This window comes from Myxocyprinus asiaticus, chromosome 50 (genome assembly GCF_019703515.2).
Source record: "Myxocyprinus asiaticus isolate MX2 ecotype Aquarium Trade chromosome 50, UBuf_Myxa_2, whole genome shotgun sequence".
Taxonomy (NCBI): Eukaryota; Metazoa; Chordata; class Actinopteri; order Cypriniformes; family Catostomidae; genus Myxocyprinus; species Myxocyprinus asiaticus.
Genome location: NC_059393.1, coordinates 22,035,241 through 22,052,909, shown reverse-complemented (window position 1 = coordinate 22,052,909; position 17,669 = coordinate 22,035,241). Strand labels below are relative to the sequence as shown.

Here is a 17,669-nt window from a genome sequence, read left to right as displayed (position 1 = left end):
CGCCTGACAGCTCTAAAATATAAATCATTATTATAGGTTTATCAAAGTGTATTTGGGTAAAGACATGGTTTGGAAGATGGATTTTTTTTTGCACTCTCTCATTAATAACATTTTGTTATTTTTTACGCTTGACCAATCAGAGAACCATGTCCAAGAAAGCCCACTGCCATGACGCACTGTGAGTGACATAATTGAGTCAGGCTCCCTTTTCCCTTAAACTACTTATCTAATTGTACATATCAAATATTTTGCAATAAACATAAAAAAATATTGTTTCTATCCCTATAATCAACAATCTAAAATCAATAGTTTGATATATTCTCATTGTTTTTTATTAAATTGCATCATTCGCAATGCTTCATGGGATTGTAGTTTGTGCCCATGTGAAAGACGGTTAAGTACACAGTCTTATGTCAGATTTTCAAATACTTTTCTTACCTCAAAACAAAGTTTTTGATGATGTAATTCACCTCGGAGCTGGTTGGTTTGGTTCATGGCTTATAAATTTTATGGAGAATTTTATGAAAAGTCTATGCCAAAAATGAATGGGAAAAATACTTCTGGAACTCAGACACTTAATAAGTGGGTGGTGCACTGTTGAAAAATAGCTCCCCATGAGCGTTCCAAAGATGGACGCCAGTGGACTGACTTGCTAGAAAGACTTTGGTGTACGTCATCCCTGACACATTTGCCCATAAAAGTGTGACCTATTAAACAAGTACGAGTATTGCCATCTACTGTTAACTTAAAAGAATTACATCTTGCAATGAAATGCATTTTTTTAAATATTCAAGGTCCTGTCCATAAAGGACTGAGTGATTATAGAATTTTCATGTCCTTTGAGTTTCTCAAAGAAATTGTATTTTTATGTTATTATTTACCCTCAGACATTTTGAGCCACACCAAAGTTTTACCAGAGTGTCAGATCCATTTTGTGTCTGACCTGAATTTTCATATTTAGCTTCTAAATTTAGAAAATAATTATCATTTCATTTATTATAATTTATTAGAACATACATGAGTATACTGTATGTTAAAATAAAAGAGGGATTTTCTGTTTGGTTTTGTTTATTAGTCACAAAATACTGTACATTCTTGTTATACTGTATAGACAAGACATCCAGATTTTCATTCAGGTTAATGCTGTCAAGCTAAAACACATACATAACACAAGTTGTTTACAAAAAATGTCATATTTACATGAAAATAAAAAAAAAAAAAACAGAGACCATTTTCTCTCCATTCCATAAATGTGCCCTTATTCTTAGTACACATGATGGCTTGATCTTCAGTTCTAAGGAACTGTATTTAAGTCTGTAAAAACTACAGCAGATCAAACTGTTCCCTTCAGAGAAGATCATTTGGATTGGGCCGTGAACATTGTGGGGGTTACAGTGTGAAGAATTTACATGTTCTTTTGGGGGGGAGGGGGGTTTGTACTTGCTTGTTTTGATTATTGGGGGGGTGGGCGGGGGTGATTTGGAATCTATGATTGGCGGTTGAGGTTGTCTGCATCAGTCTGAGAAGCGAATTGACAGCAGTTCTGTTCATATTCCTGCAAGATCTTCACCACGTCCTTGTATCCAAACTGCATGGCATCATCTCGAGGAATGTTTCCCCACCTGGTTAAGAGATAGGAAGTTAATTATGACCAAATTATGACCCTGTGGTCTGTGTGGGTCCTAATACCCCAGTATAGTGACGGGGACACTATACTGTAAAAAGGCACCGTCCTTGCGATGAGACGTCAAACCGAGGTCCTGACTCTCTGGGGTCATTAAAAATCCCAGGGCACTTCTCGTAAAGATTAGGGGTGTAACCCCGGTGTCCTGGTCAAATTCCCCCCATTGGCCCTTCTCAAGCATGGCCTCCTAATAATCCCCATCCATTAATTGGCTCTATAACTCTACTCTCTCCTCTCCACCAATAGCTAGTGTGCAAGCGTACTGGCGCACTATGGCTGCCGTCACATCATCCAAGTGGATGCTGCACACTGGTGGTGGTTGAGGAGAGTCCCCTGTTCACTGTGTAAAGCGCTATATAAATGTAACATTCATTCATTCATTCATTCAAAGGTTTGGGAAAAAACAGGGCTCTGTACCGGTCTTTAACAAAAGGGTTGACTCTGCAGACCTGTGTCAGAAATAACACAACATCCATGTGACCTGAAACAAAGCAGATACACAGAACAAATTTATAATCATAATAAAAAAATAACATACAGTATATGACAGTAAAATAAGTTTTAAGTTTACAAAAAAACATTTTACCCTCTGCAGCAGCTACATGGAGAGGTGTACGAGAGTCGTAGTCCTTCAGCTCCATATTCATGGATGAGAGAGCAAACCTGAGAAGAAAGAGAGAGATCAATCTAAAAAAAAAGTAAATCAAATTTCCGTAGCGCTTACAAAAAAAATCTAAAGCCAGAGTAAAGACATTGTGAATTGTATAAAATGACCTCCTCAGTGCTGAGACGTCTCCACTGTGAGCTGCAAACATCAGATTCACTACAGACTTGTTCTAAAACACCAAAGAAGCAGATTGGGTTTGAGAGAATAGCAATACTGACATTCATTTCTGGAACAAATATCCAGTCTATAAAACAGCCTTACATTTATACTTATTTTAAAGACTCTTGATGAACATGTGTAAGTTGTGTAAAATGTGTAAAAACATCTCAAATCATGCCGTAACACTCCAAAATAGATAATATTTTCTGGTTTGCTGTTACCCTGTCATCCCCAGACTGTCTGCGAGGGTCCTGCTTCTTTACAAAGTGCCTCAGATTGTCGTAATTGTGGAAGTTGAACAAAGATACCAGCTCCTAATTACAGAAGGGTAACAAAATGTGTAATTTATTAAAGAAAATTGTATAGTGTGGAATAAAAAAAGGGTGATAATAAAAATGGGAGTAGAATCACCTGACAGAAGTTGATTCCACGGACGCTGTTTCCAATTTTGTCCAGAGGGGGCGACCAACACATGACGCCCATCACGTTTGGCACCACCAGCAGCACGGCACCGGACACACCTGATTTAGCAGGTAAGCCCACCTGAAACATACAGAGATATAGAGATTCACGACAAGTGTTTGTCAGACAAAAATGTTACTAGTTAATCTGTTAATTTGGCCCAGTTGAAAATGTTCTTTGCCAGCAATGTAAACATGCTATTTAAATATGTAAATAATAATAATAAAAACTAAGGCTGTCGATTTAAGATGCTAATTTAGTGCCATTAATTATTAAAAAAACAATTATGCATAAAAAATAATAATGCAATTAATGATGTCCCCGTACCGTGTAATAACAAATTTTTCTATGTTTTTGCAAGTCTCAGTCATCAGGGGGCATTAAGCGTAACTCCAGCTGTACAGACAACAAACTGACAAATGTTTGAAGACAGCTGGGTGGAGCAGAATGCAGGAGTCTAAACATGCATTTTTTAATAGTTTCAAACTACATTTAACCTGACAGCATGCTAAAAATGCGCTGTTCATGGTTAGAGGCACTGAAAACCAGTAAAATACGATGCAACCACAGTGAGATGCTCTAAAAGTGTCATCCTGATGCATGTGTTGACAGAACGCAAACCCATTTTTTATGATTTCTTTGGACAGATTCCTCAACTCAACCAAAATCAGACCTAGGTTTCTTGACTCACATGAAAAGCGAACTGTCCGGAGAAGTCGTACATCCCACAGGAATGCATGAGACTGAGTGTGTTCCGTACGGCCTCGGCGCTCAGAACTATCTCTCCTGTAATTGGACAGATGCCTCCGTTAGCCAGTGTAGCGGCCATCACACTGCCGGACTCGCAGGTGACTTCTATGGAGCACAGCTATGGGATTTTTTCAAGATTAAGATGAAATAAAATAGCATGAAATCACAATTAGCTCATGTCTGTTAGCTTTGAGGCTAATTTGCATGCTAGTGCACTCTTAAAAGTTGACAAAACAGACAGCTTCTTATTTATTTTTTTATTTTTTTTTATCCCCTTTTCTCCCAATTTGAAATGCCCAATTCCCACTACTTAGTAGGTCCTCGTGGTGGCGTGGCGGAGGACAAGTCTCAGTTGCCTCCGATTCTGAGACCGCCAATCCGCGCATCTTATCACGTGGCTCATTGTGCATGACACCGCGGAGACTCACAGCATGTGGAGGCTCATGCTACTCTCCACGATCCACGCACAACTTACCACATGCCCCACTGAGAGTGAGAACCATTAATTGCGACCACGAGGAGGTTACCCCATTTGACTACCCTCCCTAGCAACAAGGCCAATTTGGTTGCTTAGGAGACCTGGCTGCCAGGGTGCTGAAGAGTCACTCAGCACACCCTGGATTCAAACTCGCAACTCCAGGGGTATTAGTCAGTGTCAATAGTCGCTGAGCTTCCCAGGCCCCAAACAGAAAGCTTCTTCAAAAATGTACAGCCTTACTTTTTCAGGAAGATATAACAGTAATATCAAAATGTCTGTCCATTCACATGCTCTCTTGAATAAGAATGCCCTTCCCCCAAATACCACCTGCCTCTGACTAGCAATAGCAAGTAGCATGGTTCATGGTCATGTCTAGAATGGATCCTTCCCACGTCAATCTCGCAAGATTCTTATGCGGCGTTAATTTGAAGTTGCACAGCAATGAGGAGCGCTCGTAAAAGATTATTTTAAGTTATTCTTGATGACCAATTCAAGCTCTAAAATAAATATTTAACAAATTTGATAACATTCAGCTCTACATCTTCTGCCTTCTCGTGACCAAATCACTGCAAGGAAATCAACTTTATATTAATTTTATTTATTATTATATAGTATTAAAGAATATTAAATATTAAGAGTGGAGAAAAGAGGATGGGGAAAACTGAGTCAAAAGGCAGATTTGAACCCAGGTTGTCCACATGGAAAACACATCTATACTGTTCTTACACACTGAGCCCTTGCAGCAATACTTTTTTCTTTTTTTTTTTGGATTTTTCCCCTTTTTCCCCCAATTTGGAATGCCCAATTCCCTATGCGCTTTTAAGTCCTTGTGGTCGCGTAGTGGTTCGCCTCAATCCGGGTGGCGGAGGACGAATCCCAGCTGCCTCTGTGTCTGAGACCGTCAACCCGTGCATCTTATCACATGGCTTGTTGAGTGCGTTGCCACGGAGACGTAGTGCGTGTGGAGGCTTCACACCATCCACCGCGGCATCCACGCTCAACTCACCACACGCCCCACCGAGAACAAACCACATTATGGCGACCACGGGGAGGTTACCCCATGTGACACTACCCTCCCAAGCAACCGGGCCAATTTGGTTGCTTAGGAGACCTGGCTGGAGTCACTCAGCACGCCCTGGTATTCGAACTAGCGAACTCCAGGGGTGGTAGCCAGCGTCTTTTACCACTGAGCTACTCAGGCAGCAATACTTAAGGATGAAGTTTGTCTTTAATTTCTTTGTTTCCACCATTTTAGCGTTATTTGAGTGCAAATAGCTGCACTGTATCGCAGTATGTACAACTAGTGTAAATAGTCACTCCGTAATAATAGTAATAATGTTATATTATTGATATTATTGACATTTTTAATGCTCTCCATCATTAATATGCTGAGGAGAGCGGAAAAAGCACCATAGCATAATAATAGAATGCGAATGTGCAGGAACTTGACTTGAGAGGGATCCCTTCTAGACACGACCATGGTTCATGGCTGTGCTTTAATCTTAAGTCTATTGGCTATTTTAATATAAAGACAAGTCCTGTCTCAACATCCTGTTTCAAAAGGAAATACATCAACACAGAAAAGAAAAAGGCACTTGTCAAGCCATTCCATGTTGTCTTTAAAGTCTAATGAAGTGTCAAATGGACCAACCTGGAAGTAAAAGTCCAGTGCATCTATCATATCGGCTCCAGCAGGAAAACACTGCAAAGAGGAACGTCACAATCTCTCAGTGAGCTCTGGAATATTGTTTTATTAAAAACTTATTTTAAATTTGGGTTCCATAAGGGTTTGATAAAAAACATAGTGATAAAATGTTTCTTGAAAAGTGTCTGCTAAACAAATAAATGTTTACTGAAGATAAAATGTAGTGAGAATATATCACAAAAATATTTATATATATTGATAAAATATTATTTTTTATATTTTGATCAAATATAAAAAAATTGCAATAAAATATCAGTACTTAGTAATATCTACATTATTTCAAAAATCATTTTAAAAATATATTTTAAATATATTATTATGTATTCTATTGTTATATAAAATATATATTACATATTATATATATTTTTGGCCTTTTCTTATGTATTTTTAAAACATATATAAAAAAAAAAAAATCCTTTATGGGGTCTAATTTTTATTTATTATTATTGTAAAAATATTTGTATATAGATTTATCACTCTAAGTGATGCATCACTTAAGAACAAACCTTCTTTTCTTTTAAGTAGTATCCTATGGCAAAGTTTCTGTCTCCGGTCTCCTTCTCTGACTGGAACCTGTTAAATGACGATCAAACGAAAATTAATGCCAATTAAACTGAGTGCAAAACAAGTGTAAATTGCCAAAACGCAAGACTCACGTTGCATTACTGAAGCCCACATACTCGCTGCCTGTCATTTTCTTTACAAAATCCATCACCTGGGAGGAAAATGAAAAAGTAAGTAATACTTCTTTGAAGAGAAGAAGGCATTACCAAAGAGTTAATAAAGTGTCTGAGATCTCACTTTAAAGGTTGGGGTATACTTAATTTTTCCGCATGCACAGACGTCACTCACAGATGCAGACTGTCTGCATGTCTAGAAAAAATAGGCTGCACGTAAACAGTCTACACATTGTGATGATGACGAAATTTGCATGAGACGTAGCAGCACGTGAAAAATTGAAGTATACTTCGGCCTTTGATCCTCAAATAACAACATTCAATGTTCAACTTACATAGTCAAACTTCTCCGCCTTGTTGGCACCAGGCTGGATAGAAAGAGAGAAAATAATACTTTAATACTTCAGAGTAGAGGTAGACCGATATATCAGTTTTAACGATCAATCAGTGCCAATTGTTGCTTTTTGGAACTATCGTTAATGGCAAAAATCTATGCAGATAGTTTTCATGATGATTATGGTGCAGTGTTATGCACCAAATCTGAATGTTTCTGGTTATTATTGGGATTTTGGTTGAACAATAATCTGCATCTGGGATTTTATTCACTTTGGACCCTTGTAGCCTCTGTATCTGTGCCCGTCATAGTAACATTCTTTAAATCGATATTTAAAATTATTGGCCCATTAATTGGTTATCGGCCTTCTCCACCACCTTAGTCATCAGTATCTGCAAAATCTACTATTGGTCGACCTCTACTTCAAAGACTACAATGCATGACATTGTTTAGGTGACTTTTGTGGATTCAAGCTTGTCTTGTAGAACACTAGAAACTTTGTGAGCACAGACCGGGCTAGATTGAGAGGTTCAGATTTGACTGGTTCAGCTATCTGATTCTGACAACAGCTCAAACACACCTACTGTATATGATGCTTCTAATTGGCTGGTATCATGCCAGACCACTAATACTCCAGCTCATAGCTTTTCACAAGTGGGAACCAAGGTCAGGCTAAACCAAACGGCACATGCAGCCGAGGCATTTGGTTTGTCCACACACTTCAGAGATGGAATTCTGGGCCAAAGGTTTTTTAAGCTGACCTGAATTCTTGGCCCAATCCACACATCAATACATATACGTATATCACTGTTTGTTTTGGACTTGTGCAAGAAGTTTCAGTTGATCTTTACCATTTTAACAAACAAATATACACAATCCTACAATGCTCAATGCAAATGCTGTATAAACACATATATTTATAAATAATTTGGGTTACAGTGGCAGTTTTAGAATCTCTATGAATCTTGTCAACTGAGGTGTCACTTACGCTTTCAGCCAATGGTTATTTGTTTACCTTGATAAGTGAACTGATGACAATCGCTCCAGCATTGACCATAGGGTTGTGAGGTTTATCTAGGAATAGAAAAGCGGCGTCAACTCGAATAGAACAAATAAAGATAACTTATCTCTGATTATTACATGTTTGTGCATAAACGTTTCTCAACTAAAGCTATCGTATGGCTTTGAAACACTTAGACTAATTTAATGGTACTTATTTGTCCTTTTTGGACACCTCTTTTGGTGTTCCAAATGATGGAAAGCCATATGAGTTTGGAATCATGAGACTGTTAATGATGACAGAATTTCCATTTTTGGGTGAACTATTCCATTGAGTACTTCTGCTACAATATTTTCTCACCCACCGTCCTCGCCCAGAGAGAGCTTGTTGAATGTGAATCCACTAGGCTCCTTTCCCACATAACGGTGCACCTGTTCTGTACCGTGTTCGTGCACAGCGATGGCGTATTCCAGTGGCTTTACGCACGACTGCAAGCAAAACGGCACCTTTGTGTCTCCAATTGAGTGCCTTAAACAAATCAATATTGCATGCCATAGCTTCATATTAAAAAGTAATATATTATTTTTGTTTTCCAAAATGTGTTTACTGCATTAAATCAATGTACCTTTGACCATCCACTGTGCAGAGAGAGACGGCCCAAAGATCAGGACTAAACTTGGTGAGATGGGGAATGTATTTTGTAACCTAATAAAAGGACAAAAACAGATTCTAGAGACTCCAACCTAACAAATAAGTGATTGAGGATATGAAGACATACCTGCCCGTTGTCCTGCAGCTTTGTTCGTTGGTAAATTTGGTCGATGATTCTCACAAATGCCTCAAACTCGGGAATGATAAACTTCCGTCTGAAAGCGAGACTCAGTAGAACAATGTTGCCACCCGCACACCTGTCATGACATCAATCAAGATTATCCAATGAGAACGCTTACATCATTCTCAACTAGTCAAACATAACCTAGCTAAATATTTGCAGGAAAAGCCCCAATTCACAAGTTCACTGGTTCATATAGTCCTAGTCTCATATAATGAACATTACTGTAACTATATTTTTGCAAATTGACTTTTACGTGCCGTGCTCTACATTTTGCCGCAGTTTCCTGGTGAAATTAACACTCCCTACAACAACTGTGCATTTTATTCACTTTTACACAAATCACGACTACAACAGCTGATTATGACTTTACAAACACTTATTTTTCACTCTATTACTCACACACTGTGATGTCATGATATTGAAACACTTTTACTCTAACGCATCATTTGAAAAAAGACACATTGTATTACAGAATCGCCTACATTTACACACTTATTCCAATGTGATCAGCTTGCGCGGTAACTCACCTTATAGAGTGTTGGATGTGGGACTCAAAAGACCGTGGTTCAAGGCCAGCCAAGCACGCAAGCTGACACGTGACACAAAAGTGTCATATGAGCAACACAAAATGACATGGTTGCATCAGAAAATGTGCTTTTTATGTTGCAATTGCTTTTTCGACATTATTGGTTAGGTTTATGTGTTGCTGTTTTGGTGTTTTGTTCACCTCTCATTTGCTTTTAGGACATGATCGGTTAGGTTTAGGCTAAAGTTTTAGGTTAGGGAGGTAAGTTTTACTCTTTAAAACCTCCATCTAATATTGACCTTAAAAACTTTGTCTGATCACGACACCATTTCACTCGCTTTTGGTGCACCCCGCTGGACAGTTCACTGGGAAACTGCAGCGAAACGTGTAATGAATCATGTAATTTCATTTGCAAAACATTTGCCATGGTAATGTAATGTTCATGAGATCAAGCTGTCCTGGAGCACATTAAGGTAAACGGATTTGGCATGCTGTTCATAATGGAGGGGCTCAAGCACGGGACTGGGCCTGAGCTCTGAAACCCCCCCCCCCACCTGGGCTATCTGACTAAAGCAAGAAATAGAAAGATAATTTTGAACAATAATTGGTATAGGCATTATAAAATATAATGGTGGAGATGTGGAGGGATGCCAGAAGAATTTAATCTAGATAGAGGGAAGCAGCCGCTTATATATACTTAGGCCGATATAAACAAGCTCCTCCCAAACTTATGTTTGGAACGTCATTAAATGTTAATCACACAAGCATGTGACATGTTGTAACAAAGTTCAAGAAATGAGTAAGCGGGAGATGGGAATCCAACTCAAAGGTAAATTTATTATTCACACAAAAACACGTTCGCTTGACTTTGTAACTGTAAAGCTTCACATAAACACTCAAACGATATATATAGTGTGACTGGCAGTGGCCAACACACTCGTAGCTTCAGCTGGGCTCTCTCTCCCTCACTTTGAGGTCTGGCTCCTTTTATTTCCCCTGTCTCTCACTGCGAACAAAGAAACAGCAATTACCAGCAATTCATCTCAGGTGAAAACGCTTACTGCTTCCTCTCTCCCCAGACGAATACTCAACCACGCCCTCGCCTCCACATACCCCCACCGCCCAACTCAGGCTGGGGGAACTGTCCAGCCTGCCCACTCCCCCCCCTTTCTGGAGAGGAAATTCACGATAGCCATCTGTGCCTGTGGACCACCACTCGAACTTAAACATATGGAGTGCCAGATACCAACGGGTGATTCGGGTATTGGCATCCTCCATGCGGTGGAGCTATTGGAGCAGGGCATGGTCCGAAGAGAGGGTGAATGCTCATCCCAAAAAACTAGTAGCGGAGAGTAAGGACCACGCACTTGATGGCCAAGCACTCATTCTCTATGGTGCTGTACTTTGTCTCTATCATAGAGAGCTTCCAACTAATGTACAGCACCAGGCACTCCTCCCTCTCCACCACTTGGGACAGTAACACCCCCAGCCCCCTGTCCAATGTGTCCGTCTGCAAAACAAAAGGGAGAGAGAAGTCAGGGGAATGCAGAATCGGCCCACCACAAAGTGCAGCTTTTACCTGCGTGAATACTTGTTGGCACGGCTCTATCCACTGGACCGGGTCTGGAGCTCCCTTTTTAGTGAGATCAGTCAGTGGGCTGGTGACGTCTGTATAATTAGGCACAAACCTTTGATAATAGCCAGCCAGCCCCAGGAAGTGTCTCACCAACTTTTTGGTCTCGACCATGACCCAAGTGGAACCCCAGATACTGTACCTCCACCCGCCCAACTGTGCACTTCTTCGGGTTTGCTGTGAGCCCCGCTTGTCGCAGTGACCTCAGAATGGCCCCAAGGTGCTGCATGTGCCGCTGCCAATCATAACTATATATTATGATATCATCCAAATAGGCCACGGCATACATATCATGCGGTCTGAGGACCCTGTCCATAAGATGCTGAAGTGAGCCGTGCCCAACCGATCGAGCAGTTCGTCAACACGAGGCATTGGATAAGCATCAAATTTCGACACAGTGTTTACTTTCCTATAATTCACACAGAACCGGACCAAGCCATCGCTCTTAGGTACCACCGGGCTGGCCCAATCACTGTGGGATTCTTCTATTACCCCCATATCAAGCATGGCTTTTTATTCTTCCTGTTACTACCTGTTTCTTGTGTTCGGGTAAGCAATAGGGATGACTATGTACCACTACCCCTGGGGTTGTCTCTGTGTGGTGTTTTATGAGATTAGTGCAGCTGGGGAGAGGCGAGAACACATCAGAGAAATTCTTTTGCAACCTGGCAATCTCCGTACGTTGTGACGGCGAGAGATGGTCTTCACAAGGGATGGGGGTGAACTGATTGGCTTTTAGATTCACCTCCATTCCGAGCTCCTCCCTCTCTGGAACTACCGTCGCCAAGGATAAGGGGACCGCCTCTCTCCATGGTTTTAATAGGTTGAGGTGGTAAATCTGACGTGCCCCGCCCCATCCATTCGCACTACCTCATAGATGACTTCCCCAACTCGCCGTGTGACCTCAAAGGGCCCTAGCCACTTCGCAAGTAATTTCGAGCTTGATGTGGGCAGCAATACAAGTAATTTATCTCCCTGTGCAAACTCCTGTAGCTGAGCTCCCCATCATACAGCTGGGACTGGCGTTCTTGCGCCTGTAGCAAATTCTCCTGTGATAGTCACCCCAGTGTGTGGAGTTTTGCTCTCACATCAAGAAGGTATTGAATTTCATTTTTGCTCTGTGATGGTCCCTCCTCCCAATTTTCCATCATGATGGCTAACACGCCACTGGGCTTCCACCCATATAACAGTTCAAACAGGGAAAACCCCATGGAGGCTTACGGGACCTCTCGCACTGCAAATAACAGGGGTTTGAGCCACTTATCCCAGTTCCGAGCATCTTCGCATGAACTTACGAATCATATTCTTTAAGGTCTTATTAAATCGTTCAACCAAGCCGTACATTTGTGGATGGTACATGCTTGTCTGAATCTATTTAACACCCAATAATTCGTACAGCTTGCGTAGTGTACGTGAAATAAAATCCGTGCCCTGATCAGAGAGGATTTATTCCGGAATCCCCACTCGGAAGATAATTTTGAACATTTTCTCAGGGTCAGCAAAGCCTTCTCTGCAGGTGTAAAATGCCTAATAAATACATATTTTTTTCATCCTTTCATTCTCATTGACCTTTTTGCCTATGTATTTTCAATCGCTTTCAACTCCTAATTAATCTATAAACGAATAGCAAAAAAACAAAAAATGTATCCAATCAGAATTTATTCCTCGATGCTTACAAGCAAAGTGTGACAACTGTTTCACAAATCACATGCCCAAAGCCATGCTTGTTAGCCGAAGCAGCTCGTTAGCTGAAGCAGCACGTGAGTCTGAGCTCCACCCTGTCAGGCCTTCAGAATTTCTGCAGAATCCCTCAACACTGCAGTGAACAGGCATCTAAAGTCAGATGGTCAGATTCATCAGCCAATCAGATTGATTTATTTGTTGTTGTGGGTGTGGTGTTTAGGATATGTCTCAGTCCAGGCCTTCTAGCTGACCTTGAGTGACGCAATCACGCTTTAAGTGATGTACGTAATTTGAAAGCAAAGAGCGCAAGATCTTGCTGACGAGTCAGCTGTCATCACTGCTGTTATTGCCGTTGAGAAAGAGATCCTTATGGATTTAAAAACCTGAGATGTTCTGTATGATCATGCGATTGATTAATTAAACAGGAAAGGAGGGCTGATTTTCACTTCAAGCAAATTGGTAAGTGCTTTTTGCATTGTTATAGCAACATAAGGAGTTTTTTAAGTGTAAATTAGGCTGCTTGAGCATTCAGTGTCAGATCAAGTTTTGAAAAGTAACCATGTACCCTGACAAAACAAAATTTATTGCAAGCAAAATTTAAATCGCAAATATTATTAGAGAGCTTTTTCTTGGTATTAGACCTCCTTGGTTCTGGCTTTCATGCGTGGATGTGTTTTTAAAATGTCAATTGGTATTATTAGTTGACTGCCACGTAATAATGCATACGTTGTCTTATTCATTGTGAAACTGTTTTCTTAATGGCATGAATCACACTGAAGGCCTAGTCTTAAAATGCACGGGCCGCAGCTGATTTTGAAGAGTGCCTCCGCAACACTACGTGCTGAGATGTTGCACAGCGGCACTGCTTCCGGATATCGTGTTGCGTAATCCACCAGGACTAGCGCAAAGGGATGCCCGCGTGCTGTCTGTTCTAATGGCCCGATGAGGTCCGTGCCAATTAGTTCAAAAGGAATCTTTCACCAGCTGACATTCACGGTATGCCACACACTACCGCCAAACATCCCCGTGAATGCCCGGCCAATAGAAACTGGCCATTTCCCCTGTCCCAAGTGACCTGCCATTGGATTATGATGAGCTGCCTGGAATAACATTTCCCGTGGATAACATGGCTCTTTGGTATCAACAACTGGGTTGCATTTTAATTTGTCTGAGTGTCCTGTGTCACTTTATACAACCTATCTTTTATAATTGAAAAATATGGATATGTGAGTGTGATGCCCGGCTGGAGACATTAAACATCAATCACTTTCACTTGTCCAAACGCATGCTTCAGGGTTTCGTCTCACGACTGCTCTAGTGGAAAATCCCCTACCAGGAATTCCCTAAGGGAGGGGGAGGATGACACCTCCCCTTCCCCTGTATCAGCCTGATGTGGAGCAGCTGCAGACTGTCCAGGCCATTCCTCCCCAGCCAGTGCTTCACATATACCACACCGATGTACTTTCTCACAGGACCTATCCATACACAACCCCTTCAATAGTGATCGAAAAGCCGGCCAATCAGTTCCCAAAATTAGTGGATGGGTGAGGCGAGGACTAACAACCACCTCAATATTATGCTTTTGTCCCCGGAATATTACCGTGATGATCACGAATATCCCCATGCACACACCTCAACCTCACCCAATTATTTGCTTCTAATGCGGCATTTTGAACCAAGCATTGATGAATGGAGGTTTGATTACAACCTGAATCCACCAAGGCTTGGTATGTACCCCCCCTTAATTCTCACGGGTATTTGGTACATCCCTGCCTGATCAGGGGCAGTCTGTGGAGTGTCGGGGATCCAGATCAAGGCCCCCACCTTCATTACCGGTCACTGCTCTTGAACATGACCTGGCTCCCCGCAACTCCAGCAGAACAGCTCAAGCGTCCCTTCCATACTCATGGCAGCGGACTCTTTCACCTGGGATGAAGAGAGGGGAGAGACGGGGTTTGTGGAAGCAGAGAACCCCCATGACCAGGGAGCCAGTCTTGGGGGAATGTTCACCTGTTTCCGGGGAAACGGAACAGGACAGAAGGGGGGGAAGAGAGCAGGGGAGGAGACATTAGATGGGGAAGGACATGGGGCATGCTGGCCCCCGGATACACTGCCAGATGGTCTTCCACCAGCTGGATCACTTCATCCAGCGACACTGGCCGGTGGCACTGGACACACATGGCCATTCCCTTCGCCATCCAGGAGACGAACTGCTCCAGCACCACCAGGTTGATGACATCCTTGCCGTCGCTGTGCTCCTTGGCCAACACCCACCACCGGCAGGCATCATGGAGCTGCTGGGCAAAGGCAAACGGGTGGCCGACCTCGCTCAGTTAAGGAGTGGAAACGCTGGTGGTGTTCTTCTGGGCTGCGGCCAACCCATTGCAAGATGGACTTCTTCACCACAGAGTAGTCCAGGAGGTTGGTGACCGGAAGCTATTGTGCCACGATCAGAGCTTCGGCAGTGTGATCAAAGAGCTCAAGGTAGGTCTCCGGATCATCTTGAGGCCCCATCCTGGTGAGCAACACATGGGGGTGCGCTGCTGCTGGGGATGAGGAGGCCGTCCCCTCCTGGGGTACTAAGCTCCACAGCACCCACCGGTCCTCCTCCTGGGCCTGAAGGAGCACCTCACAGCGCTGTTACTGCTCTCTCAGAAGCTCCATGAGTGCCTGGTGTTGGCCCTGGTGGATGCTGGCAAGGGACCGGAAGACTTCCTCCAGTGGCAACGTCTCCATGACAGCGTATCCTTCTTCCTCAATTCCCAGATTTTGGCACCAATGTAACAAAGTTCAAGGAATGAGGAAGCGGGAGACGGCAAATCCAACTCAAAGGTAAATTTATTATTCACACAAAAACACGTTCGCTTGACTGCATAACGGTAAAGCTTCACATAAACACTCAAACAATATATACAGTGTGACTGGCAGCGGCCAATACACTCGTAGCTTCAGCTGGGCACTCTCTCCCTCACTCTGAGGTCTGGCCCCTTTTATTTCCCCCGTCTCTCATTGCGAACAAAGAAAAGCAATTACCAGCAATTCATCTCAAGAGTGAAAACCCTTACCACTTCCTCTCTCCCCAGACAGACGCTTGACCACGCCCTTGCCTCCACACAAGTATTTGTACATTTTACCAATCATTTATATATATATATATATATATATATATATATATATATATATATATATATATATATGCAGGACCAGTACTAGGACGTGATCTTTGGTAGGGCACTTATATGTTTAAGGGGGCAACATTGATCGTACTGCCATTAGTCTGGGGGGCGAAGTGCCCCTTGATTGTTTCACTGTAAGTCAGAGCGGGGGCATCAGAGCAGCCCTCCTTAGGCCCCCATGTATTTTAGGACTACTAAATAAAAAAGGACAAGATAAGAACTGAAAGTGAAAATTGTATTGTAGTCCTTTGTTTTTGTCTGCTGGTGGAACATGTACAATGGATATTTATAAGAGAGAAGATGTTAAAATTAGAGAATTAGTTTGAATGCTGCTGCAGGAATATTGTTCCATTATAAACAGTTGTTGGCATGGCTTACCAGCCCTTCAGTTGTGTATAACAGGTCGATGACATCGCAGAGAAGACAATGTTTACCATGAAACAATCTCAGTGTTAGCTCTGTTAATTAATAAATATTAAATGAATGTGTGCCAAAGTTCAAAATCAGCTGTGTTTTGTTTTGCTGGCCATGGCAGCAATCTAAACCAGTGGAGACAAATAACAAACATATTAATTTGATATCACAAACTCACTTTCGGAACAACTCACGATCCATCATGACTTCACTGGCCGATTCCCGGATGGTTTGACGAATCTTCTCCATGCAGTCGCGCAGTCTTGGGTCAGAGGTCAGAAGCCCAGTGCTTTTCACAACCTTTAAGATAGAATGTCAATAGTCTGCTGGAGCAGCATGTGTATGTTTTACATCTTCTAATGCAATAAGTGTGACTAATATCAAGCAATCTGAAGTAAAAGGACTCAAATCAGACTTCAGAAGACATGTGTAGAAGGGTTGATTGGGGTTCCCCTTCAAAACTCTCAGTACTGTAACTGAGCCCTTAGACTGTGACTGCAATAAATGTGTCACCTCTCAGCTGTTGCCTCTACATATAGTGATACTGTCCAGTTGTTAGTAGACTGAAAAAATAATGAAACTTCAAGAGCTGTTGTGTATCTAGTCCAGATTTGTTTTGGATTAAGTACTAAAACCAAGAGTCGTATAGGCAAGAAATATACAGAATGGTTTTTGTTATTAAATATACTTCCAGTACAGAAGAATTCAAATCTAGTTAGATCTTTATTTGTATACTGTATGTGTCAATGAAAAACTCACAGCAATGAATTGAGATACAGGAACTTTCTCGGCTCCTTCAGTAATAGTGTAGAAAAGCATGTCCTCCAGTCCAGAGAACAGATCTCTGTTTTTCATTTTTCTGCTTTTAATAAAATAAGGTTGTCATAATATACATAATAACTCCAAACATATTGTTCCTCTTGATATTTGCTTATGCAGTGGTACATTAAAACATTAAAACACTATGCACTAAACCAATTCAAAGAATTTTATGCAGTAAATCTTCAAATCACAGCGTATTGTTTATTACTGTTTAAAATGTGACTTACGCAGGTGGATCTGCGGCGGCAGGTGCGATTAACTCGCGACTCGCGATGTGAATTCGCGATGATAAACTGAACGACGTCCACGAGACTCTGGCTGCGCTACATTTTACAAAGTCTTTTGTGAGTAATTCGACAAGTCCAACATTAGACAGTCGTAGGGTCCTGGTAAACAACATTTCCAGAGTCTCAGAAATATAGAGCTAAGGTTTAGAGAGTAAGAACGGGAATCCAACAAGTCCGTGTCGCAGATGACGTCCTCAGAGTCGCGCGAACAGGTGCGCTCGGAATCCGAAGAGCGCATGAGACTCTTTAGCAACAGTGACGTCGAAAGTTCAAGTTCAGTGTGTCACTGTGTTCAGTGGGTGGCTAACTTTTACTGTCGAAACATAGAAGACGAATTCACATGTTATCGGTTTGAGAGAACACTTTTTGTGTCTTGT

The 17,669-nt window shown here is 41.8% G+C and overlaps 1 protein-coding gene across 2 annotated transcripts; it reads right to left on the bottom strand.

Annotated features, from left to right (window-relative positions):
- Positions 1 to 1,099: 1,099 nt before the first annotated feature.
- On the bottom strand, positions 1,100 to 17,475 carry LOC127438965 (glutaminase kidney isoform, mitochondrial-like). Of its 2 annotated transcripts, none has more exons than XM_051694915.1 (18): positions 17,233 to 17,475; positions 16,943 to 17,045; positions 16,362 to 16,483; positions 8,695 to 8,824; positions 8,542 to 8,621; positions 8,281 to 8,444; positions 7,932 to 7,990; positions 6,918 to 6,950; positions 6,562 to 6,620; positions 6,412 to 6,478; positions 5,852 to 5,902; positions 3,664 to 3,840; positions 2,922 to 3,053; positions 2,732 to 2,824; positions 2,459 to 2,520; positions 2,271 to 2,347; positions 2,102 to 2,165; positions 1,100 to 1,622 (listed from the first exon to the last, which is right to left on the bottom strand). In XM_051694915.1, the coding sequence occupies exons 1-18, from the start codon at positions 17,403 to 17,405 to the stop codon at positions 1,487 to 1,489; spliced, it is 1,782 nt and encodes a 593-aa protein (XP_051550875.1). In that variant the 5' UTR covers positions 17,406 to 17,475; the 3' UTR covers positions 1,100 to 1,486. The 2 variants fall into 2 exon arrangements, with proteins under 2 accessions (XP_051550875.1, XP_051550876.1); XM_051694916.1 differs by having other exon boundaries at positions 16,943 to 17,042.
- Positions 17,476 to 17,669: the final 194 nt, after the last annotated feature.

What these genes read in the sequence shown, in the direction of transcription:
- LOC127438965 (XM_051694915.1), bottom strand. Translation starts at nt 17,405, where the DNA reads ATGTTGTTTACCAGGACCCTACGACTGTCTAATGTTGGACTTGTCGAA. An exon ending in TCATCAGTTCACTTATCAAG is followed by an intron (nt 6,951 to 7,931) that starts GTAAACAAATAA and finishes CTTTCTATCCAG; the next exon opens with CCTGGTGCCAACAAGGCGGA. An exon ending in AGGCGGAGAAGTTTGACTAT is followed by an intron (nt 6,621 to 6,917) that starts GTAAGTTGAACA and finishes TTTTCCTCCCAG; the next exon opens with GTGATGGATTTTGTAAAGAA.